Source organism: Dissoconium aciculare (genome assembly GCF_010015565.1).
Source record: "Dissoconium aciculare CBS 342.82 unplaced genomic scaffold K489scaffold_1, whole genome shotgun sequence".
Taxonomy (NCBI): Eukaryota; Fungi; Ascomycota; class Dothideomycetes; order Mycosphaerellales; family Dissoconiaceae; genus Dissoconium; species Dissoconium aciculare.
In genome coordinates this window covers 1087300-1108707 of record NW_022984951.1, presented here as the reverse complement: position 1 = coordinate 1108707, position 21408 = coordinate 1087300, and the positions used below count along the sequence as shown (strand labels likewise).

Below are 21408 nucleotides of genomic sequence, written 5' to 3'. Positions count from 1 at the left end.
ATCCCACGCGCGCCGCAAAGGAAGTCAAAGCCCGGCCCGCGTCATCCCAACCTCTGAGATCTGGCACGCTTGTGATCAACAGCAGGTCCTACTGTCACTTCTCACGCGACCTGCAGGCTCTCTACGACACACGAACACTTCTCTCGTGGTTCAAACAGTCGTTCCAACACGCTTGGAGGATGTCTTCAGAACGCCTTTTCCGATTTCCCAGGCCTGAGTGGCTCAACAGTGCCAACATCCGAAGTGCCGGCATATATTTTTCTGGCGCCTTGGTAGGTTGAGATGCCGACAGTATCATATACGAGCGGCAGGGCACGTTTCTGACATTGCGCAAAGTTTTGTGTCGCCCTATTCTCTCTAATAGACGCCAGTGTCTATAGCAACTCTCATCTCAATGGCTCCGATCTGCACCTCAACTTCGTGGACTGGATCCCCGGCATCTTCTCGTTCCTGGGCTTGATTATCATCAACAGCATTGACAAGACACGCTTGACTGGGGATAGCTTCTCGTACTCGGGTGGGGACAACATGGCATGGAAGGCAAGAGTAGTGCTGTTCATGGGTTTCGCTGCGATGGCGGGAGGTCTTGCTGGAGGAATCAGTGTGATGGTATTGAAATACGTGACACAGGGAGCTCAGGGTACACAACTCTGGTTCGGCGTATCGAACTTGGTCGCGAATGGCTTGGTCATGTTGAGGTATGGAATACAGCCTTGCGGAGTTGGCTGTGCCATGAGACTAACAAAGACACAGTTCCGTGACGTTGTGGGTTAGCCAGAACATGGAGGACGACTACACATACAATCTTGCGTTGTAGATGCATTATCTGTGAATCTCGATGACCTTTTTCCCTACGGACCATGCATCTTGTTCTTTGCGGATGAGCTGTGTAAATTCGAGAAGCAGGTGGTGATGATGATCATGATGATGCCGGGGTCACATCGGCTCCGCCTATCATTTTATACCGGAAACGACGTTCGTCGGATGTGACATGGGCATCTCAGTGCGCAAGCAGGCCAGCTTCCCGACTCTGCATATTTTCACGTGCCAAAGTCATGCTAACGTGGTCGCCTTTCACTTGGACTCGACAAGCACATTTTTCAAACATTCTCTGTTGTACATTTTTAGAATGTCACCAAAGTCCGACTCACATCAGCGACCGCGCTGTGCTCGCCAAATTCATGCTCTCTATCAGGCAACAACCATCTTTCTGTTTGAATATGAGAATCCCAAATCAAGGAGATCTTAGTGTTCGACATGCGGTAGTCGAGTGGCAATTGGTTCTAGAGCAAAGAGCAAACTTGGAATTAAAAGTGGAGCTTGAGCATTTGCGCGAGCAAATCAAAGCTCTTCAGCGGCAAGTCGATGACCCCCGAAGTTCGCAGGCATCGCGTCAACTGCGACCGGAACAGAGTTTCGAGACGAATAATCATGGAAGTGGAAAGCCTTTGGCGTCCCGTGAGTAGGTGTCGTTTCTGCTCTGAAGCAGCGCTCCCATGGCGGACCAAACCTCATAAATTTGACGTGGCAGCAGAGACAGACTCGATGCGTCTTCTGATGACCTCTCTTCTATGACGGCAAGTCCATCGTCTCAAGCAGTCTCCAGACCCGAAGCGCCGAGCCTGGTCGTGAATAGCACAGATAAGCAGTTCGAAGCAGTATGAATACACATGGTCTACTATTGCTCAAAGCTGATGTATCGACAGCTGCTGCGTTCACGAAACGTCAATGGTATTTGCCACTTGCCCAACGAGAATTGGGACAAGACTCTGGTGGCCCGCCGCCGCACGCTCACACACGCGGCGCGCATCACCGAGACGCCTGATGGGCAGAAAGCCATTGTTCCATGCAAAACCTGCGCCCACAACGGCACCGAGTGCCTCGTATACACGGCCGATGCTGCTGAGAAATTCATCAGGTCCTATCCTAGCAATCATTGGTACAAAAAAAATACCATTTTATTTCGGAAAGCAGCTGTCGACAAATGTGCTGCGTGTTTCATCGGCGACGGCAAGTCCGCTTACACGACAAGGAATGCAAAGCTTGAGGCCGAGCCTGTCGGCGACAATGTCAATTAAACCCGCGAAGGCGAGGGAATTTTCTCGGACTGGTCACACGGATATCTATATAGGCCGATCGCAGTGTATTGCTGGAGTACTGAACAGCCCCGGATTCATGATCTTCCCGACAAGTTCGAATCTCCTTGTCGACTTCTCATTGCTCGTTTGCACCTCCTGGAACCTCCTAAGACTCAGCCTCGGGTATTTTGTTTGTCTCGGCTTCGTAGAGCTGTTGTTCGTTTTCTTTGAACGAACGTCCGCCACGATCAGAATCGATCTACTTGTTGATCAAGATAAGTAGTGGGATCCGTAAAGGAGCGCTTACTATGAGGGTCAATTTGTTTCCCTCAAATAGACGTAAGCGCATGTCTCATTGAGCTCTCAAGTGTCGCTTATGTCGGGTATGATGAAACATGATAGTCAGGGACATAATAGCACAAATTCATGAAATTCATTTCTATCATGTTCATCTATCTAACGCAAGCAGCGATGCCCACTGCGCGGCTCTCGCCGTCGCCATCCTGCAGATTTATCATAAAACGAAAAATGCACATGCATAAAATCTTCCTCTGCTTTGTCCACAACCAGTAATTCGTGTAATCATGCAAGATGGGGTATCAGGAGTGTAACTTTCCACAAAGCGATGCAAATTTCTCCACCGTCTTCTTCTGTGCGTCCCATCTCAAATAGCGGCCATAAGCAACCCACCGGCTAGAGCACCTACCAAAGCCATGTTGTACACCGGTGCAGCAGTTGGCTGGGCAGCTCCAGTGATGGTGATGGTGACGTCCGGGTTGCCGTCAATACGACCGGTGCCGCCGCTGGCTGAACCAGTGGCGACGGCATTGGGCACGGTGGTGGCGCCAGGGATTCCGCCGTTGGCACTGATCTCTTGGATATTGGTGCTTGTGGCGTTGAAGTTGGTCTGGGCGATGGAGATCTGATTACGCTCGAGGTCGTAGACGACGTATGCGGAACGGAGGAAGGTGTCGCCAAGGATGGCAGTACCGTCCCCAGAGAGGATGCCAAGCACGCAGACGGGCTGTCCGCGGCGGTCGTAATTGTTGACGAAGACGAGCTCATTCAAGGGTACCTTGATGGTCACGCCGGAGAAGGTGAAGTCGATGGTGGCGTCCGAGTTTCCGAGTCGGCAATCGACTACTTGAATTCCTCGAGAGCTGGAGGTGCCGCCGACGGTGGAGAAAATGGCCGATGCGAGGTTGCTCGGGAGATAGGTCAAGCTGGTGCCCGAATCGAGCAAGACCGGCACGGCGATATTGTTGACGATAGCTCCGGTCTTGCCATTGGCACCCAAAGCAGTCAGAGCGATGGTGAATTCGAGATATTCACCTTGAGTTTTGATGATGGGAAGCGTCTGCAGCTCTCCCATGTATTTAGCTCTATCGACACCGCCAAAGAGGATGGATCCGAGGTTCGCGTCGAGGTCATTGAGCCACAGGCTGTAGGCATTGGTAGCAATGATGCCCTCGTCTGCCAGGTTTTGAGGAATGTTGGGATAGGGTTTTCCGCCGTAATATGAGGAGGCGACTTCCAAAGCAGGATAGCCAATACCCAGAATACTTTGAGCCGCGCTCGATCGATAGCCAATACCGAATTGTTGATTTTGGAGAGTGGCTGAACCGAAAGCAACAGTGTCGGAAACATAGTCGCCTGATGAGCCCGAGCCGTCCTTGTACTTGATCGTGAAGCGGCTGTTGATATACTTGTAGGTCGAGGAGGAATTGGCGTTGTAGAAGCCACTCTGCGCGCAAGCGGCCGCATTTAACTGGCAGAATGAACTTGTGCGGACGTTCACCCACAGGTCGCTACTACCAGTATCAAGATGTAATTGAAAGTTCTGTGGAGGTGTACCAATGGACGCATTCATGAAGTATAGAGTCTCCTCATTCGTCAAAGGTACGTTGACTGTTGATTGTCGTCGCGCCAGACGTTTGCGATCCTGCTCGATCGGGTTGACGACTGGTTTCCGCTGGATGGTATGCTGAACAACACGCGGAGAATCGCTGCTGCTGCTGCTGTCGCGCTCGCTCACACTCGCCACGACATTGGCGCCGAGAAGACTTGCAGCGATGGCGGCACAGTAGAAAGCCCGCATCGTGCTGGCGTTTTATGGGCGTGAATGCGAATGTGACCAAGCTCGTGCGCAAAGAGAGATGCGAGTGGAAGAGCAGTAACGAGGGAACAGGATTGGAACGGATCGAGGAGACAGATTACGCAGGGATGTAGAGCATAGGTGGGTGGCTATAGGAAATGTGATATACATTCGCGTACAAAGCACGACCACGGCATCACTGCAGTAACAGATCGCCGCGGTTTGCCATGCGATACGCTCGCATCGCTCCATCTCGGCCTTGATTCCTCTTAGCTTGAGCTGCGGACGCGGACCTCAGACTTGTGAAGTGCAGAATGACGGCGTGCGGCGTAGTTGCATGACGTCCTCACTCTGACCCTCACCCACACCCTCTCACACTCACACCTGGAACGTGCGCTGGGGGCAGCCGAGAGCGGGCCAGTGCGGGCGTCGTTCCTGCACCATTCACCACTCTCAGTGCTGTCCATACTGTCCGTACTGCATCACGCGTAACCTCACAGATCACTACCTAGGTAATAGGGATCAACGCTGTTCCTACCGATCGCTCTTTCTCCATGTGTTTTCTCGCTTGTGGCGGTGCTGACATTTCCTGACCATGAACACTGGCATCCTCATCACCCCCAAGATAGCGTTTCCAAGTTTTGTTGCATGGTACGGTACATCCAGGGTAGATCCTGCAGTGGAGACTGCACGCGCGTCACTTTTTGGGGCGGGAAAGCGTCCATCTAGAAGCGTGGCCCGCCAAATCCAAGGCGACACGATCCAGCTGGGTTTTGTGTGCACAGTTCCCCCGAACACTCCACGGTCGACTACTGTAGAGTGCACTGTAAGAATAAATGTCTGTCTTGTGTTGTCATTCCACCAGCATCATCGCTACCATCACCATCATCGGCTGTAGCTCAATATGTTGATCCATTATCCGAGTCCTTCCAGGCACAGGCCGGATTTACCGGAAGGGGAAATGGTAGCAGCGTCGCAAAATATGCCTCGAGCACAGTGACCGCTGCTGAGAGTTTGCGTCAAGAGTGTCGTGCGAAGAGCTGCCCTATCGTGCAATTGTGCAGCGCCTCCCAGCCATCCATGGATCACTTCCATTCCCTACGCGCGCTCCGAATAAGTTCGGTCCGGAAAGGAAATCTCGAACCTCGATCTAAGACATGCCGAACGTTCGTCCAACCTGCCATCTCGTAGCGTTGAACGAAGCCCAACAGGACTGAGACTGAGACAATCAATCCTTCTAGATCGTCGCTGCTTATGCCTAATGGGTCCATTTATGAATAATCATCACCGTCACGCGAGACACACATTAAGTATAATGACTTGCGCGTATATGGACCCGCCAAGTGCTGTACAGCCCTGCAGAAACGGATGTTTGCTGTATGACGTACGTACGCTCTTGCCACGCCCGATGGCTGAGCACTGGGCAGGATTGCGCGTCGTCTCCCTGACGCCGGGCGGACAGTGCGGGAGGAAGGGAGCTGGAGTCGAAGGACAGGCGGAGGAGGACGAAAGACACCCGCTGCCAAGGCGGTTCGGACGCTCGCCCGGGCGTTGTTCCTCTCCAGTCCACGGGTAGCACCTATCCGCGTACTCAGCCCAACTTTACGGCCTCGAAGCGTACAGATGGACGGTGATGATGAGATGCAGAGTCGTGCAGATTGACTCATCATACATGGCACGCTATTTTATTCTTCATCGGCATGACTGTAGCAGTAAGGGCCAACCGTCACGCATCTTGACAATTCCCTGCGTCGAATAAAACACATATTTGGCGCATGATTGCTGACGCTGAGCAAATTGAACAAAGCGTCACAGGTCTGTTGCTCCCGCCGTCTAAGTTTGAACGCCGGGCGAACAAAAACTACCAGGTATAGTCTCATTGAGTTATATAACAACTGCATGCAGAACCATCGCGACATTCTATACATACCTAGGTACGCTCACACAATGACACATGGACATGTCAGCGCTTGCTCATTGTGAGAAAGCGTGGGAATCCACTACGTGTTGTTATACCTGCGGTACTACTGTCCTGCCGCCCTGTCACATCATCATGTGTACTAGGCAATAGCGGATCGTCAAAATCGCTCGGCGTGTGTTTCTGCACGCTAGCTAATAAGTACTAGCATCTGCATGCGTCCGGCACAGGACTGGCATTCACTGGACCGTGACCATCGTGGGCATTCGCATCGCTTCAAACATGCCAAGTCAGAGCAGACCAAGAACGCGGTGAGATGTGATGAATGTTGGAATTGAAGCAATACAAATCTCACGTATTGATGCGTTTCATACACCACAACGCCTCATTGAGGAAGCGGTCGCTTGAACGGATGCGCCTCCGTATTGAACACCCATTCGTCTAGGCTGATCAGACTTGGTTCACTGAAGATCAAGTAGAAATATTTCAATGTCTCAGCCATCCTGCACGGAGAGGAACGTCAGCAAGAATTCGCGCATCAATGAAATCAGACAAGAAAGTGTTTGGCCACTCACCAGAAACTTTCCATACTGTCCACTTGGACCGAGGCTTGCATCGACAACAGTTCATCCCTGCTCCAGGTCACGTCGGCAAGTGCAGCATAGGCGTATGATGTCTGCGTGGCGGCGACGATAGACTCATACATGGTCCATGCCGCGTCCAATAGAGACCGTTCGCCCGTCATGCGGTACAGGAGAAACACGCTTTCGATCGCCTCCGGTCGAAGAATGTATCTCCGATCCCCGATCTGAGTAAATCCTGGAGGAAGGCGATCTCGCTTGGTTATGTGTTGCGCATCATCTCCTTTCGCCTGCGCCGACTCGCCGTCCGCTTCTTGCGCCTTCTCGACGACCTTCTGAAGCCATAGACTTTCGTCCCAAGGACAAGATGCTGAAGCGGAGGCACATGGGACCATTTCAAAAACCTCTGGCATGATACCCCTCGGCAATGCCTTATACGTCCAGATACAGCCGTGAGTGAGCTTCTTGCCTATCTCGACGTGATCCGGCATCTCGAATAATTTTCCGCCCAAACTGAACATGCCTCCTGTAAAGCATCCCAAATGTTGCCCTTGCGCGTCCAATACTGGAGAGTTACTGCCCATGGTGCGAACGTTGCCAGAAATCAAAATGTCGGCTTCATCTGGAGTCATCGGCTTGAAGAGATTGTACTTGATTGCCGTTGCCATACTTGCTTCATACATTTCGGAGTAGATGGGCTCGAGACCACCGAGCAAGGCATACATCTTGGGCAGATATTCGTACAAAGAATCGGCCATGGCGTTCAGGGTGTAGAATGTGTCCTGGGTGAAATCTGTGCGCTTCGCATCAACGGTGACTGGCCACATTCCCGGCAGAGCGGTCTTCTGCTGCTGGCTCGCGAACAATCGAGTAATTCGATCCACTGCATCGTACCATCGCATATCTCCGGTGACTTGCGATAGATGAGTAAATTCCATGGTCAAGGAACCAATCTCTGCCAACAGAACCGTCGAATCGGCGACTTGGCTTCCGGTCAAAGCCTTTCTCGGGTCCCAACGCGTGATCGGCATGCGATTCGGGGTATCGAATGCTTTGAGGAGCATCTCACCAAATTCGGTCGCCTTCTCGAGCAGTCTTGCGTCACCGCTCAAATCGTATGCCGACAAGAACCCTCCAAGATGGCGAATGGTCGTCTCAAAAACATTGATGCTGTCGAGAGTGGACGAACCTAGGTTGATGTCCATCGCGGCATCAACGGCTTTCGCAAACTCGGCCTTCAAACCCATGATCCATAGCGTATCGAGGCTGTCGACCAAGCTGGCCGACCATCCACCAAAGCCATCACGAGTCTGCGCATGAACAGGCGTGACTTCGTCGTGCGTCCATGCATACTCCGAGTAAGTCTTCCAGCAGCGTTGAAATGCTGCTTTGACTGCGCCCTGGCGAGACTTGCGCTTCTTCGCATCCTCGGCTAATTCCTTGGGGAACTGATATTGCACTTTCGGAAGAGCGAGCGGAGCGCCTGTCGGGAGACTTTTCAAAGCCTTCACGGGATAGTTCACTGGTACAGAACTCCAGCGGAATCGGCCATCCTTGTTCTTGGTTGCGCTTGGGAAAAGTGCGCCGTACTTCGTTCGAGCTGTCGAATATGTCGTCACGATGGGTTCTCGTAATTGGGTGATGGCCAAAATGATGAGCACAGCTATGCAGATGAAGATCTGATAGCGTCGTCGTCCGAGCATCTTTTACAGTAAAGAGGTGAGGCGGATGAACTGGGAAAGTGGCTCAAAGAGTCACCGTGTTCATTGAAGAGGACCTACAACCGGGGTCAACATCGGGTGCTGACAATCTAGTCATTAGCTTCACATGACAAGGTCGTCCGCGACACAATCGCGAAGAACAATAGACGATTGATGGAGGACAAGCAGGCGCTTTGGTACATTGATACCTGCTTGTTATTGGATTGGTACTGAGCGGAACGACCAAAACTGCCCGCGGCTGCCGCGTCGTAAGGACGAAAAAACCCTAACCGTGACGCTCTGCCAGGAGGACCATTGAAAATGCATTCCCCGCAAATTTTGACCAGGTACGTGACTGGCACTGTAAGAACTTTAGATAGTACGCGTCGCGACGCGTTTCATTTCCAGCCTTGCGAATAGTGAATTCGTTTAGTGACGACTCATTAATGCAAGGAACCATCGACAACAATGGCAAGAGCAGAATCATCCAAAGACGCACAAACGAATGGCGTGAAAGCGCAGTCGGCTAGCACATCTGCCAATTATGAACTGCCATGGTGAGCAACAGCAGATACGACAATGTCGGAAGAACCACTGAAGATATTTATGCCAGGGTCGAAAAGTACCGGCCCGTATTCTTGGACGATATCGTCGGCAACACAGAAACGATCGAACGACTAAAGATCATTGCCAAAGATGGCAACATGCCCCACGTCATCATTAGTGGAACACCAGGTATCGGAAAGACGACTTCGGTTCTCTGCCTCGCACGACAATTACTCGGAGATGCATACAAAGAGGCTGTATTGGAGCTCAACGCCTCAGACGAGCGTGGTATCGATGTGGTGCGAAACAGAATCAAAGGCTTTGCACAGAAAAAGGTCACATTGCCGCCAGGCCGCCAGAAGATCGTCATCCTTGATGAGGCGGACAGCATGACATCGGGCGCACAGCAGGCGTTACGGCGAACTATGGAGATCTACTCTGGAACCACTCGCTTCGCCTTTGCATGCAACATGAGCAACAAGATCATCGAGCCGCTGCAATCGAGATGCGCCATCCTTCGCTACTCGAGGTTGACAGATGCACAGGTGGTGAAGCGGCTTTATCAGATCTGTGAGGCGGAGAAAGTGGAATACAGCGACGATGGAATTGCGGCGCTCGTCTTCAGTGCTGAAGGAGATATGCGACAGGCCATCAACAATCTACAAAGTACACATGCAGGTTTCGGATTCGTGAGCGGGGACAACGTGTTTCGGGTGGTGGATAGCCCGCACCCGATCAAAGTGCAGGCTATGATCAAAAGCTGCCACGAGTCCAAGATCGATGAGGCATTAGACTCGCTTCAAGAGTTATGGTACGTTCATGGTCGTTGCCGATCGAGACAATCTACTAACGTAGCAATTCAGGAATCTTGGGTACTCGTGCCACGACATCATCAGCACGATGTTCAAGGTCACGAAATCGATTCCGTCCCTCACCGAACATACCAAGCTCGAGTTCATCCGTGAAATCGGCTTCACACACATGCGGATCCTAGAGGGCATGCAAACATATCTGCAGCTCGCCGGCTGTGTAGCGAAGCTCTGCAAGCTGAACATGGATCCCAAACTTTTCAATTCGCAGAAGAGGTGAGAGTGAGCGAGCACAGCTTTTTTGCGTCGGTCGCTTGATGTCAATTCTCTCTTCAAATTTAGCGCGGCGTTGGCAGGCGATTAGAATTTTCCAGAACGAGGTCTTTACTCAACGTTGTATTTTCTCTCTCCCATCCTCTCCTTGATCCTGGTCCTCTCCCAGTGCCATCTGGGCCCTGCCAGAATTGCCGTCCTTATGGCTTGACGATTGAAAATACATTGCTTCTGGTGCAGGTATGGCCCGGCTCATCGTTGGGCATTCGTTTATTTCGTCATGCGTCGTCTATGTGAGTTGTTTGTCGAATTGTGGTCATGGTCGCGTTTGTCGTTAAAAGTCTTGTTTTACATTCCCATCATACCCATCATACCGTTATTTGCATAAGCCTAGAATTCAAAATATCAGTATGTTAGAACATGGTGTCATAACGGAATGCTTACCATAGGCTTAATGTCCGGGTGCGGTACCGCGTCGAACTTGTTGAACTGCAGTTTGTAATCTGACTCGATATTGATGTAGGCACCTTTGTTCTCGGTTGAGTCGCAGTACCTTGGCGCAGAGAACACCGTGATGCAGCGCCCATCGTGCTCGACTTCGTAACCCTCCATGCGGACCTCGTGACTGCGGATGATGGCCTCGAGACCATTGTTCTCACAGAAGCGCTTCGTCACATCGGGGCCAAATTGAATACCAACACCACGCTTCGATGGACCGCGACCTGGTGCAGTCTGCGGATCAGTCCACAGCATCTCCATCATCAATCCTGACTGTCCGGGCTGTCGCTGAGAGTGACGGTTGAGTTTGCGAATGTCGTCGAGTGATGTCTTGTCGTCTGAGAAAAGCCCACCATGAAGAACAAGGAATTTATCGCCGATGAGGGTCGCCAGAGGCAATGCAGAGAAGGATTCGGAGAAGAGTTTGAATACGCGGTCATTGTACTTGGCTTTGCACTCGCCCTCGAAGCCGTACATACGGTTCATGTCGTCGGTTTCGTGATTGCCTCGGTTCAGGAAGAAGGTCTTCGGAAACAGCCACTTATAACTGTACAAGAGGAGGGCAATCTCGCACGACCATGATCCACGATCGACAAAGTCTCCATTGAAGAGATATGCGTGCTTCGCAGTCGGGAAACCGTTAAGTCGGAATATCTCCAACAGGTCGAAGTATTGGCCGTGGGTGTCACCACAGACGGTGAGCTTCTGATCCTTTTCGATATGCATCTCCACCATCGTCGCCTCGTCATGGACTATCTGCTTGACGGCTAGAATGATCTGGAAGACGTATTTCCTGTGCAGCTTCTTGCCTGTTCGGAATCTCTCGATCATATCGTCCACAAACTCTTGCGTCATAGTGTCTCCCAATCGCGCTCCGTCGTATGTATCCTCGACGATGATTGCATTCACATCCAGCCCTTCCGCTGCTGACGGAGCATCTGCAATTTCAATCGCTTTCAAGAATGCATCTCTTTTGACCATCTTTTGGCATGCTTCATATTGTGCCTTCGCGACCTTGTCGGCAGGATTCTTTCGCACTACAATTTTCCAGTCACTAAGCGCATCGCTGTGCTTCAGAATCGCCGTATTTGCCACTGCTCTCCTGTAATACGCCTTCACAAATTGAGAATCCAACTCAATGGCCTTCGTAGCATCCGCCACAGCGAACCCGTAAGCTTCCATTTTCATATTTGCTTGAGCACGATTCGTGTAGAATGACGGCTCTTGGTCATTCAACTCAATGGCTTTGGTGTAAAATTCAATCGCCGCGGGCCAGTCCTTTGCCTTGAACGCATCGTTGCCCTTGTTCTTCTCGACAGTGGCGGCTTCGGACGCCATCTTCGTTGCTACAGTACTATCTCGATATGGAAGCGTATGTGATGTTCTAGTCCTCCTGTTAGAAACTGAAACGAATACCTTTGGCTAAACGAAATGCCGTGCGATTGTGAGGGATCTGCGAAAAGCTGCTGAGGAATGTTCTACTACTACAAGGCAGCTGAGTATAACATCACAACAGAAATTGTCCCACCAATGTTCGCGCCAAAGTCAGATCACCGAGGGGCGGATTCTCCCGCCGCATTGGAAACGTGAACCCTCATCGAGCACGTGCCCTCTTGCCCCAGTCGCCACGCTTGGAGAGTACTTTGCAAAACACAACCAAACAGAACTCCAGAGTCAACAAAGGCCGACATGATGGGTGTCCGGACGTTGTTGAATACCCTCAGAACGCTCGCGAGCGTTCCTAATGCTCATGCGACTGCGGATCGTTTCGGTAGAGTAAGGTTTGTGCCCTGCGCTGACCTAGTTGAAAGAGGTGTTCACGGCCATACACCCTTTTGGAGGGCGTTGCTCGGCTCCCTGGGATTACACACCGACATTGGGAGAGTGAGGTGTGGAAACGGGCTCCAATCCCCTCGGAGAGTTGACGTGGCAGTGAGGAACGAATCCTGTCGGACTGATGTTCAGCACCGAGTGATAACAAGAACAACGAAAGTGCCTGCCAGAAATATGGAATCGCTTTCGGAAGGTACCTAGTAATTACATGTAATAATCAGAGGAACCTTGGAATCCCATTGGGGTTGTCGAGGATCCGATCCATCGCAACCCTAAGCTTTTTGGACGCGACGCCTGCTATCCGCCCGCGCCATCGTTAAAGTCCGTCAGATACATGGAGTCCATCATTCCTCGAACAACACCGCCTGACTTTCACTGGTAAGGCGTGGCTAGATCGGCCAGTCCAAGGTGCATCGTGCAAAATGTTCTGCCTCAGAAGTGAGTCCGTCAAGAGTGGTCATCGCCGCTGCCGACCATGAGAAATGCTAAATTATTGACAGCTTGGATTCCACTCCTGGTGTTCCTGTTAGTTTCACGCCTGCCATTGATCACGTCTTGATCATCCCACTGACGAATTTGACCAGTACAAATGCATCGCCGATATATGTCGCCCTTTTCTTGACCGGCAACTATATTCTCCAGCGGCCTTGCATATACTGCTCTCTTTTACTGTCGATTCTGGTCTTTTCATTATTCGACTTTCATGCCGACTGGTTTGAGCCTCGATGGAGCGGTAGTCCCATTGCAATTACTGAGACCGCTACCTCTTTCCTCAGTGGAAATGCGACCTTCACGGAGGCTATAGTAGAGACGGCAAGTCTCGCTGTGGCTGCGATCAATGGCACGGGCGGATCACTTGCGAGTGTAGCTATTGAGGAGATGAAGCGGAAAATGGCGACAGGAGGTGGAACATCACTGTTGGCTGCAGCTTCAAATAGCAGCAGCGGGTTTGAATGGATAAGAGCGTCACTGGAGAGGAGACAATTCAGAATTCCATGCGTGGAAGTCATAGTACGGATATGAAACATCCCTTTTCTTCCGACACCGCGATACGGAAAGTAGCTCAATTGCTCCGGCAGTTTGCTCCAGCATCGCCTATGCAATGCGGACTGGGTGTGTCCACCGGCCGACGCTCAAGCATCGTCCCATCGACCGCACGCAGATAAAGCGACTTTTTTAATGCTGTCTGATTTTGGGTAGATGACCTCCTACGTGTTTGGTGCATAATCTGGACACGCCTGGGTATTCTCCGCGAATTCAGTTAGTGAAGTAACGACGGGATCACGACAGGACAAAAGCGATGCAACGTGCAGCCTGAACTGCGCAGCGCCATGGACAGGACCGCTGCTAAGCGTTGATACCTGGTATATTTGCAACATAGTGGCTACTCCGCTTTCCGAGGAGGACCATAGGCCGCATATTTTTCGGTGCACATACTGCAACAGGCAGGGTCGCGTCGGGCGGGGTTTTGATGTCATCCATGAATTCGGCAGAGATTAGGGCGTCGAACAACATGTGGGGCGGGTGCACTCTTCAATGCGCGTCTTGCCTTGCTTCCTCTCTGCACACCATTATCAAGTACGACTAATCCCGTCGTGTGCCTGATTGCCCTTTCCCTGATATCCCCGTCAATCGACATAGCATTTCATCGCTTTTTACTCTTCAAACACGGCTTAAACCAATCCTGCTGCGACAATGGCTGACGATCGTGATGTTTTGTCCAGCGAGTAAGTATGATTCAGGAGCCAATGAGCGATGGTTGCTAAATGATCCGAACCCAGTGTCAAGCCAATCAATTATGACATTTCCTTGCGCGATCTTCTTGCAGGAGAACCATGGACATACCAAGGGCGAGTAGCAATCGCCCTCGAGGTCAAGACAGCGGTTACCTCTATCACACTGAACACATTTGAGCTCAAAATTCATTCAGCGGAGGCCCGGCCGACATCAGGCCATGAATCTTCGAAGATCAAGGTCATCAACATTTCGTATGATACCAAAAACCAACGATGCACGCTGTCCTTCGACCAAAGCATCACTCCGTCTCCTTCGGTCACATTGATCATCGATTTTGAAGGCACGATGAACAACAACATGGCTGGATTCTATCGATCAAAGTACAAGCCTATAGTGGAGCCTGCGAAAGGAGTTGCCAGAGATGAGGACCATCACTACATGTTCTCGACTCAGTTCGAAAGTTCCGATGCTCGTCGCACTTTCCCTTGCTTTGACGAGCCCAACCTCAAGGCTACGTTCGACTTTGCCATAGAGATCCCCGACGATCTCGTGGCTTTGAGCAATATGCCTGAAAAGGAAACGCGTAAGGGCACTAAAGATGGTAAAAAGGTCGTGAGTTTCGAGCGTACGCCAGTCATGTCGACGTATCTTCTTGCATGGGCCTTTGGAGATTTCGAATATATCGAGGATCGGACACGACGAGAGTACAACGGCAAGCCCCTTCCAGTCAGAGTCTACACCACGCGAGGGCTCAAGGAGCAAGGCAAGCTCGCACTGGAAAGCGCCCATCAAATTGTTGATTATTTCTCGGAGGTAAGTTTCTAGTGCATGAAATATGAAATGGTTCGCCTGTTTACATCTGATCCAGATATTCGACATTGACTACCCACTGCCGAAGGTTGATCTGCTTGCAGTACACGAATTTGTAAGGATCTCTGCGTTTAGTATTCGTGGTGCCCGATTGACAAGATATAGTCACACGGTGCGATGGAGAACTGGGGCCTCATCACATATCGTACGACAGCTGTGCTGTTTGACGAGGCAGCCTCGGACCAGAAATATCGTAACAGGGTTGTATATGTCGTCGCCCACGAACTTGCCCACCAGTGGTTTGGCAATTTAGTCACAATGGACTGGTGAGCAGTGTGCAATCTTAGATTGATGCCTCATGAGATGGCAAAGGCTCATGCGCATACAGGTGGAACGAATTGTGGCTCAATGAAGGGTTTGCCACTTGGGTCGGTAAGTGCTTGAGCTCACGAGTTGTATTCTCTAAACGTGAATGGGCTGACAGCTCTTACAGGATGGTACGCTGTGGACCATCTCCACCCAGACTGGAATGTCTGGGGACAATTCGTGGCAGATGGAATGCAGATGGCCTTCCAGCTTGACAGTCTCCGCACAAGCCATCCGATTGAAGTACCTGTCAAGAATGCTTTGGAGGTCGATCAGATCTTCGACCATATCAGCTACCTCAAAGGGAGCTCGGTAATCCGCATGCTTGCAGCTCATCTCGGTGTAAAGACCTTCCTCAGGGGTGTATCCGATTATCTCAAAGCCCACACATACGCCAACGCCAGAACTCGTGATCTGTGGGCAGCGTTAAGCAAGGCTTCGGGCCAGGATGTTGATGCATTCATGGGCAATTGGATTCAAAAAATTGGGTTCCCGGTGGTCACGGTCTCTGAGGAGCCTGGTCAATTGACTATCAAGCAATCAAGATTCCTCACATCGGGCGAAGTCCAGCCAGAGGAGGACGAAACGACTTGGTGGATTCCTCTAGGTGTCAAGACAGGCGTTCAATCATCAGAAGTGCGCCGCAAACCACTGACATCCAAGTCGGACATTCTTCCCGACATCGACAATAGTTTCTACAAAATCAATTCAGATCAGACAGGCTTCTATCGGATTAATCTGCCACCCCAGCGTCTTGCAGAGATGAGCAAATTTATTGACCGCCTTTCCGTTGAAGATAAGATCGGACTCATCGGAGATGCTGCAGCTATGGCCATTTCAGGTCACGGCACCACACCGGCCGTGCTCTCATTCATTGAAGGTTTCAAGACCGAGACGAATTATTTGGTCTGGAGCGGTGTACTTGCTAGTCTTGGCAAAATCCGCTCCGTCTTTTCCTACGATACCGAGACAGCACGAGGGCTCCAGGCTTTCACTCTGAAGTTGGTAACCAATGCAGTTGAGGCTATCGGTTGGGAGTTTGTTCAAAGTGAGAGCTACCTCACTGGCCAACTTCGCTCGCTCTTGATCGGTGCAGCCGGTCTTGCTGGCCACGAAGGTACGGTGAATGAATCGCAGAAGCGATTCAAGGATTTCATCAACGGCGATCAAAAAGCGATTCACCCATCGTTGAGAGGTGCGGTGTACAAGATCTCCGTCAAATATGGCGGCGAAGAGGCGTACCGTGCTGTCCAGAAAGAATACTTGCAGACCACTTCGATTGATGGAAAGGAAATTGCGCTTCATTCTTTGGGAAGTGTTCAGACGCCTGAGCTGGCACTGGATTATCTCACGTTTGCTTTCGGAGGTAAAGTAGCCACACAGGATTTGCATTCGGTGGGTGGTTCCTTGGCAGCAAACTCAAAGACGCGCGACACGCTTTGGCAATACATACAACAGGAGTGGCCCTTAATCCGCTCGAAGCTGAGCGGAAATATGGTGGTGCTGGAACGCTTCCTTCGAGTCAGTCTTCCCAAGTTTGCAACCTTCGAAATGGAGCAAGAGATTTCCAAGTTCTTTGGCGAAGACACTGCCGGCTACGATCGAGGCCTTGCTGTGGTAAGCGACACCATCAAGGGCAACGCGCAGTACAGAGAGAGAGATCAGGCCATTGTCAAAGAATGGCTCCGCGAGCACAAGTTCCTAAATTGAGGATTGGTGTGATGCTTGTTCAATCGGGTTGAAGGTCTGTGCAAATGTTTTCAGAAGAACACCATTCCAATGCTCATGTGAAAGGCACGACTTGGCGATTAAGTCAGCCCAATCCGCTCGTGTACGGTACGTGAAAGATCAGCCCGCGTCGGCTTTCATCTCTTGGATCTATCGAAGGTGGTGGGGGCTACTTATCAATTTTACCGCCGTGGCCGTTCCACATACCGAACGTCGTCGCGTGGCTTGACGAGCAAGCGTGCCGGCAAAACTTATCTGTGTTGAGCCACGAATAATTGATTGACTGCAGAGGTACCTGGGTATCTTAAACGATGAAAATTAGTCGTGATAGCGCAAGTAGGAACATCATTGTTAATCGTGCGGTGTCAGAATGGTCATAATTACTACCCGTGGACTACAACAAACAACCGCAACAGAAGCAACCGCAAAGAGCAGACCGTCGTCGTCGTCGTCGACGACGACGACGACGACAGCAACAGCAACAACACATCCGATTGTACAGCAGCAACCGCCTCACCAATTCTACTCATTCATGACAATTGCGCCTTCTGCTCATTCAAGCGCGCACATAGTGTGACACCCAAAATGGGCAGCAAGATTGAAGATCGAGGCGCCGACTGCCTCCGGAACCTCTGAGGATGAGTGTCATATCAGTTATGAAAGCTGCACTTGCCGTACCTGCCTGATGGTGACGCACCATCTCCACCTGAAACCCGTGCAATTAATCAAACAGGTGGCGCTGTTCCTTGCTTCATTCCATCTTGCATGTGCACCACTCTGCCGGAATCACTTCAAAGGAACTTTGGAAGCTTCCTTCTACACATGCGTCAGCCTTTCTTCCACCACTTTCTCATATATCACCCATCTTTCTTACCTCCTTCCATCCTAGCCCGCCTGACATTTGAAAACACGCCCTTTGCCATCTCTCGAACATCTTTGCATCCTATCGCACGAGCTTGTTGTCTCATCACGCTCCCTCGTCCGATCTCTTCTGGACGGAGCACTTCATCGCGTCGTTGACGGTTGTTTCGCTGCTTGCCATTTCATCATCATGAACATCAATCATCATATCATGGCTAGTACCGGATCCCCTACCAAGAAGTTGTCGGCAAACTCCTTTGTGATCTACGACGAGAACGGCTCTGGCCAGGTGAGTACTCGCACGATTCGTTAGCCAAACATCTAACATGGTCTTCAGGGCGGTCAACTCATTCATCATTCAAGCACAAGACCGCTGCCACTCATCACCTCCAAATACGCCAACCAGCAGGTATGTCATCGCTTGACTCCATGCACTTTACCATAGCCCAAAGTCACGCTGGTATCGATATGAATGGCTAACCTTTTACAGAAAATCAACTCCACCACCTTCAACAAAGACTATGTCACCAAGGAGGTCATTCCCAACATTTGGGCTCAACAGCAACCTACACAAGCACTTCATCGCGAGAACGAACAAAGCGCGGAGAACAAGAGCTCGTCATCGTCTGCCACGGATCCATATACTAGGACTCCGCCGACCGACGTTGGCAGCTCCAGTGATCGCTCCCATGAACTCGAACTTGCTCAGCTCAAGAAAAGCATCGAGCTCCAAAAGGAACGCATGGCTCAAATGGAATTGGAGCTGACTCAAGCTCGTCTTGCTCAATATACGATGGAAGAGACTGTCGGCTCGCCCTATCCAGCTGCACAACACCTTGCTGCCAGCATCAACAATCGAGGCAGCATGCCTGGGCAGTCCAATGGGTCATTTGTACGCTCCTCGACTCCGCTGGAGCGGACATCTTTCAATCTTGCACCTCTATCGTGAGTATATGTCCTGACACGAAATTCGATTCGCCTGGGTGATTGAAGCTAACGACGTGCAGGATTGATGGTATGCAAGGCTTCGGACGCTCGAGCTTGAGCTTTGGCGAACGCTCAAGCAGCAGCACGCCCCCAGTAATGTCTGCAACGTCTCCATCGCCGTTTTTGGGAACGAACGTCGGTCACAACATGCTGCAGCCTCCTGTTAGCACCAGACTCTCAGCTACAGCGACCGAATTTGGTTTTGGTCGTGGTCAGTGGGCGTCTCAGCCTCCCGCTGGGCACGCAGACATCACTGAGCCTCTTAACTATCGTCGCCTGCTCGACCGCAACATGACCTGTAATTGGAAATATATCGTCGACAAGATCATCTGTAACAACGATCAGCAGGCGTCGATCTTCCTGCAACAGAAGCTCAAAGTCGGAACTCCCGAGCAGCGTTATGCTATGGTCGAAGCTATCATCGAGCAAGCATATCCATTGATGGTGAATCGTTTCGGAAATTTCCTGGTACAGCGCTGCTTTGAACACGGTACTCCCGAGCAGATTGTTTCCATCGCCGAAGCGATCCGTGGCAATACTTTGAACCTCAGCATGGACGCCTTTGGATGTCACGTCGTGCAGAAGGCCTTCGACTGTGTACCTGAAGAATACAAGGCTATCATGGTGCACGAGCTTTTGCGTCGTATACCGGAAACTGTCATCCATCGCTACGCTTGTCACGTCTGGCAAAAGCTTTTTGAGCTTCGCTGGAGCGACTCACCACCTCAGATCATGAGATATGTCAACGAGGCTCTGCGTGGTATGTGGCACGAGGTTGCTCTGGGAGAAACGGGTTCGCTCGTCGTCCAAAACATTTTCGAAAATTGTCTCGAGGAAGACAAGCGTCCCTGCATCGAAGAAGTACTTGCAAGCATTGATGTTGTCGCCCATGGTCAATTCGGCAATTGGTGCATTCAGCACATCTGCGAGCATGGCTCCATGTCTGACCGCACTCGTGCTATCGACCACATCTTACGCTTTGCTGGCGAGTATAGCACCGACCAATACGCTTCCAAGGTGATTGAAAAGTGTTTGAGAACCGGAGGTGTCGATTTCCTTGATCGTTACTTGGATCGCGTCACGGAAGCCCGCGTCGACCGCCCTCGCATGCCGCTCATTGACATTGCTGGCGATCAATTTGGCAATTACCTCGTGCAGTATATCCTCACCAACGGAGATCCTGAGCGTCGTGAAGTCATTGCGGCGCACATCCGAAAGCACATGGTCTCTCTGCGCGGCTCCAAGTATGGCTCGCGTGTCGCCATGCTTTGCTGCAATCCTGCTGTCACTACCCGTCCTGGACCACCTACTGGTTTGCCCGCCAATCGTCACGGTTCAACCTTTGGTGGCGATCGGTTCGGAGTCGACGCTCGACCCTACACGACCGACCGTGGCTTTGCTGCTCGTCAGAACATCGGCGGTTCTTTCAGGTAATGCACTTCCACAACCGTGGTACTCGGCGATATGGCTCGCCTCATGCACTTCGAAGCTTCTTCTCATCATAGTTTCGAGGACGAAGTTGATGCTCATTTGATGCTTGCTCAGATCTAAGGCGCTTCGTACATGCTTGTTTGTTTTGTTCACGTCTACATTCAAAAGTTACTCGGAGATCACACATAGTCCCTCACACTTGGATCGAGAGTCTCAACGGCGGATTGCCATCAACAATCTCGAACATTGCTTTGGGCGATGGGAGTTTCATATTGCATCTACACCTCACGGCATGGATAATGAATGTAGGGGTCAGCCGAGACTTGTATCCTGACCGTATCTTATTCGGTTGCTTTCTTCGCAATGTTTGTTATGATTTCTCAGCCCGAGGCCTGCTTCATTCTGTCCCTGATCTGTTCTTCGAGATAGCTCCTTTCGTTCAATTTACTCTTAAACGATCGTCGCTCATGACATCTTTTGAACAAGCAGTTCATCGTCGTACATCGCAACCTGGACCTCGAATATTCCAATGCGTGACCAGGCCCGCAAGTGAGCCATTCAGTCAGATCTCATTAGCACAATCGTGGCGCTAACGGCGGCAATATTGATGAGTGGAGGACGATGGAGGTAATGCTATGTGTTTGAGGGAGTGCGCACTGAGCCAGCGATTCCCGCAACTCGTCTATCACAACGGCTCTTTGGCCATGGGACCTGAGCATCCTGCCTCTTCTTGGCGTTCAACCAAGAGCACGCCAATGGCTGTGCTTACCACGCGCAGCAGGGTTTGGAGCACGTAGGGTGGGAGTCTCCTTGTTGTGAAACTGGTTCATTGAATGAAACAGCTCCTCCTCACTTCATGTTGGCAATTATGCTGCTTGTCAGATCCTCAGCCAACGGTTGGAACTCATTCAGGTGCTGGAGATTGAAGTCCCGATGAAAGGTGAGGCCGGTCACAGGGCTAATTCCATTCAGCTTGCAGATGGGCGCGCTTAGGGCGCTCTCAATTTGCTATTTCTAACCATAACTGTGAGGCAGGATGCGCTTATCACTACAGCCTTTTCATCATCGTGAGCGCCACAATCCTTGCCACTTTGGAAATATGGCGCTCTTACTCTTCTGCATATTGTGACTATCACTTACCGATTACTGGACCGATC

The 21408-nt window shown here is 51.1% G+C and overlaps 11 protein-coding genes across 11 annotated transcripts; 8 read left to right on the top strand and 3 right to left on the bottom strand.

The window, feature by feature from the left end:
• Positions 1-179: 179 nt before the first annotated feature.
• K489DRAFT_310350 (UPF0220-domain-containing protein) lies at positions 180-817 on the top strand (the record flags this gene model as incomplete). Its single annotated transcript, XM_033600695.1, has 3 exons — positions 180-272; positions 337-698; positions 754-817. The coding sequence occupies 3 exons, from the start codon at positions 180-182 to the stop codon at positions 815-817; spliced, it is 519 nt and encodes a 172-aa protein (XP_033464299.1).
• Positions 577-1784, top strand: K489DRAFT_375350 (uncharacterized protein; the record flags this gene model as incomplete). The annotated part of the gene is made up of 1 exon (XM_033603669.1): positions 577-1784. A coding segment is annotated over exon 1 (407 nt), but the record flags the coding sequence as incomplete, so codon positions are not given.
• Positions 1598-2610, top strand: K489DRAFT_11301 (uncharacterized protein). The gene has a single exon (XM_033598911.1). It carries the CDS (start codon positions 1729-1731, stop codon positions 2359-2361), a length of 633 nt encoding a protein of 210 aa, XP_033464297.1. The 5' UTR covers positions 1598-1728; the 3' UTR covers positions 2362-2610.
• Positions 2261-4447, bottom strand: K489DRAFT_375349 (acid protease). Its single transcript, XM_033603668.1, has one exon. The coding sequence runs from the start codon at positions 4174-4176 to the stop codon at positions 2743-2745; it is 1434 nt and encodes a 477-aa protein (XP_033464296.1). The 5' UTR covers positions 4177-4447; the 3' UTR covers positions 2261-2742.
• A 1715-nt stretch (positions 4448-6162) lies between these two features.
• K489DRAFT_375348 (glycoside hydrolase family 47 protein) lies at positions 6163-8585 on the bottom strand. The gene is made up of 2 exons (XM_033603667.1): positions 6667-8585; positions 6163-6594 (listed from the first exon to the last, which is right to left on the bottom strand). The coding sequence occupies exons 1-2, from the start codon at positions 8373-8375 to the stop codon at positions 6477-6479; spliced, it is 1827 nt and encodes a 608-aa protein (XP_033464295.1). The 5' UTR covers positions 8376-8585; the 3' UTR covers positions 6163-6476.
• A 13-nt stretch (positions 8586-8598) lies between these two features.
• On the top strand, positions 8599-10217 carry K489DRAFT_11344 (P-loop containing nucleoside triphosphate hydrolase protein). The gene is made up of 4 exons (XM_033598913.1): positions 8599-8719; positions 8826-8929; positions 8996-9729; positions 9782-10217. The coding sequence occupies exons 2-4, from the start codon at positions 8927-8929 to the stop codon at positions 10005-10007; spliced, it is 963 nt and encodes a 320-aa protein (XP_033464294.1). The 5' UTR covers positions 8599-8719; positions 8826-8926; the 3' UTR covers positions 10008-10217.
• K489DRAFT_385910 (MgPPT1, serine threonine phosphatase 2A catalytic sub-unit like protein) lies at positions 10066-11233 on the bottom strand (the record flags this gene model as incomplete). Its single annotated transcript, XM_033606176.1, has 2 exons — positions 10066-10182; positions 10445-11233. The coding sequence occupies 2 exons, from the start codon at positions 11231-11233 to the stop codon at positions 10066-10068; spliced, it is 906 nt and encodes a 301-aa protein (XP_033464293.1).
• A 943-nt stretch (positions 11234-12176) lies between these two features.
• Positions 12177-12569, top strand: K489DRAFT_375346 (uncharacterized protein). The gene has a single exon (XM_033603666.1). The coding sequence runs from the start codon at positions 12188-12190 to the stop codon at positions 12530-12532; it is 345 nt and encodes a 114-aa protein (XP_033464292.1). The 5' UTR covers positions 12177-12187; the 3' UTR covers positions 12533-12569.
• A 95-nt stretch (positions 12570-12664) lies between these two features.
• Positions 12665-13676, top strand: K489DRAFT_11196 (uncharacterized protein). The gene is made up of 3 exons (XM_033598901.1): positions 12665-12769; positions 12832-12856; positions 12916-13676. The coding sequence occupies exons 1-3, from the start codon at positions 12754-12756 to the stop codon at positions 13352-13354; spliced, it is 480 nt and encodes a 159-aa protein (XP_033464291.1). The 5' UTR covers positions 12665-12753; the 3' UTR covers positions 13355-13676.
• A 350-nt stretch (positions 13677-14026) lies between these two features.
• K489DRAFT_311133 (uncharacterized protein) lies at positions 14027-16954 on the top strand (the record flags this gene model as incomplete). Its single annotated transcript, XM_033600760.1, has 6 exons — positions 14027-14058; positions 14113-14881; positions 14937-14993; positions 15044-15204; positions 15267-15310; positions 15372-16954. The coding sequence occupies 6 exons, from the start codon at positions 14027-14029 to the stop codon at positions 16952-16954; spliced, it is 2646 nt and encodes an 881-aa protein (XP_033464290.1).
• An 876-nt stretch (positions 16955-17830) lies between these two features.
• K489DRAFT_375344 (ARM repeat-containing protein) lies at positions 17831-20717 on the top strand. Its single transcript, XM_033603665.1, has 4 exons — positions 17831-18122; positions 18171-18242; positions 18324-18778; positions 18841-20717. The coding sequence occupies exons 1-4, from the start codon at positions 18024-18026 to the stop codon at positions 20252-20254; spliced, it is 2040 nt and encodes a 679-aa protein (XP_033464289.1). The 5' UTR covers positions 17831-18023; the 3' UTR covers positions 20255-20717.
• The last annotated feature ends 691 nt before the right edge of the window (positions 20718-21408 follow it).

Coding starts and splice junctions, on each gene's coding strand:
- K489DRAFT_375346 (XM_033603666.1), top strand. CDS start 12,188: ATGATGGGTGTCCGGACGTTGTTGAATACCCTCAGAACGCTCGCGAGC.
- K489DRAFT_375344 (XM_033603665.1), top strand. CDS start 18,024: ATGAACATCAATCATCATATCATGGCTAGTACCGGATCCCCTACCAAG. Junction 18,243..18,323: donor CCAAATACGCCAACCAGCAG/GTATGTCATCGC, acceptor AACCTTTTACAG/AAAATCAACTCCACCACCTT. Junction 18,779..18,840: donor TTCAATCTTGCACCTCTATC/GTGAGTATATGT, acceptor AACGACGTGCAG/GATTGATGGTATGCAAGGCT.
- K489DRAFT_375349 (XM_033603668.1), bottom strand. CDS start 4,176: ATGCGGGCTTTCTACTGTGCCGCCATCGCTGCAAGTCTTCTCGGCGCC.
- K489DRAFT_11344 (XM_033598913.1), top strand. Junction 9,730..9,781: donor GACTCGCTTCAAGAGTTATG/GTACGTTCATGG, acceptor GTAGCAATTCAG/GAATCTTGGGTACTCGTGCC.
- K489DRAFT_11301 (XM_033598911.1), top strand. CDS start 1,729: ATGGTATTTGCCACTTGCCCAACGAGAATTGGGACAAGACTCTGGTGG.
- K489DRAFT_11196 (XM_033598901.1), top strand. Junction 12,857..12,915: donor ATTCCACTCCTGGTGTTCCT/GTTAGTTTCACG, acceptor GAATTTGACCAG/TACAAATGCATCGCCGATAT.
- K489DRAFT_375348 (XM_033603667.1), bottom strand. CDS start 8,375: ATGCTCGGACGACGACGCTATCAGATCTTCATCTGCATAGCTGTGCTC. Junction 6,595..6,666: donor GACAGTATGGAAAGTTTCTG/GTGAGTGGCCAA, acceptor CTCTCCGTGCAG/GATGGCTGAGACATTGAAAT.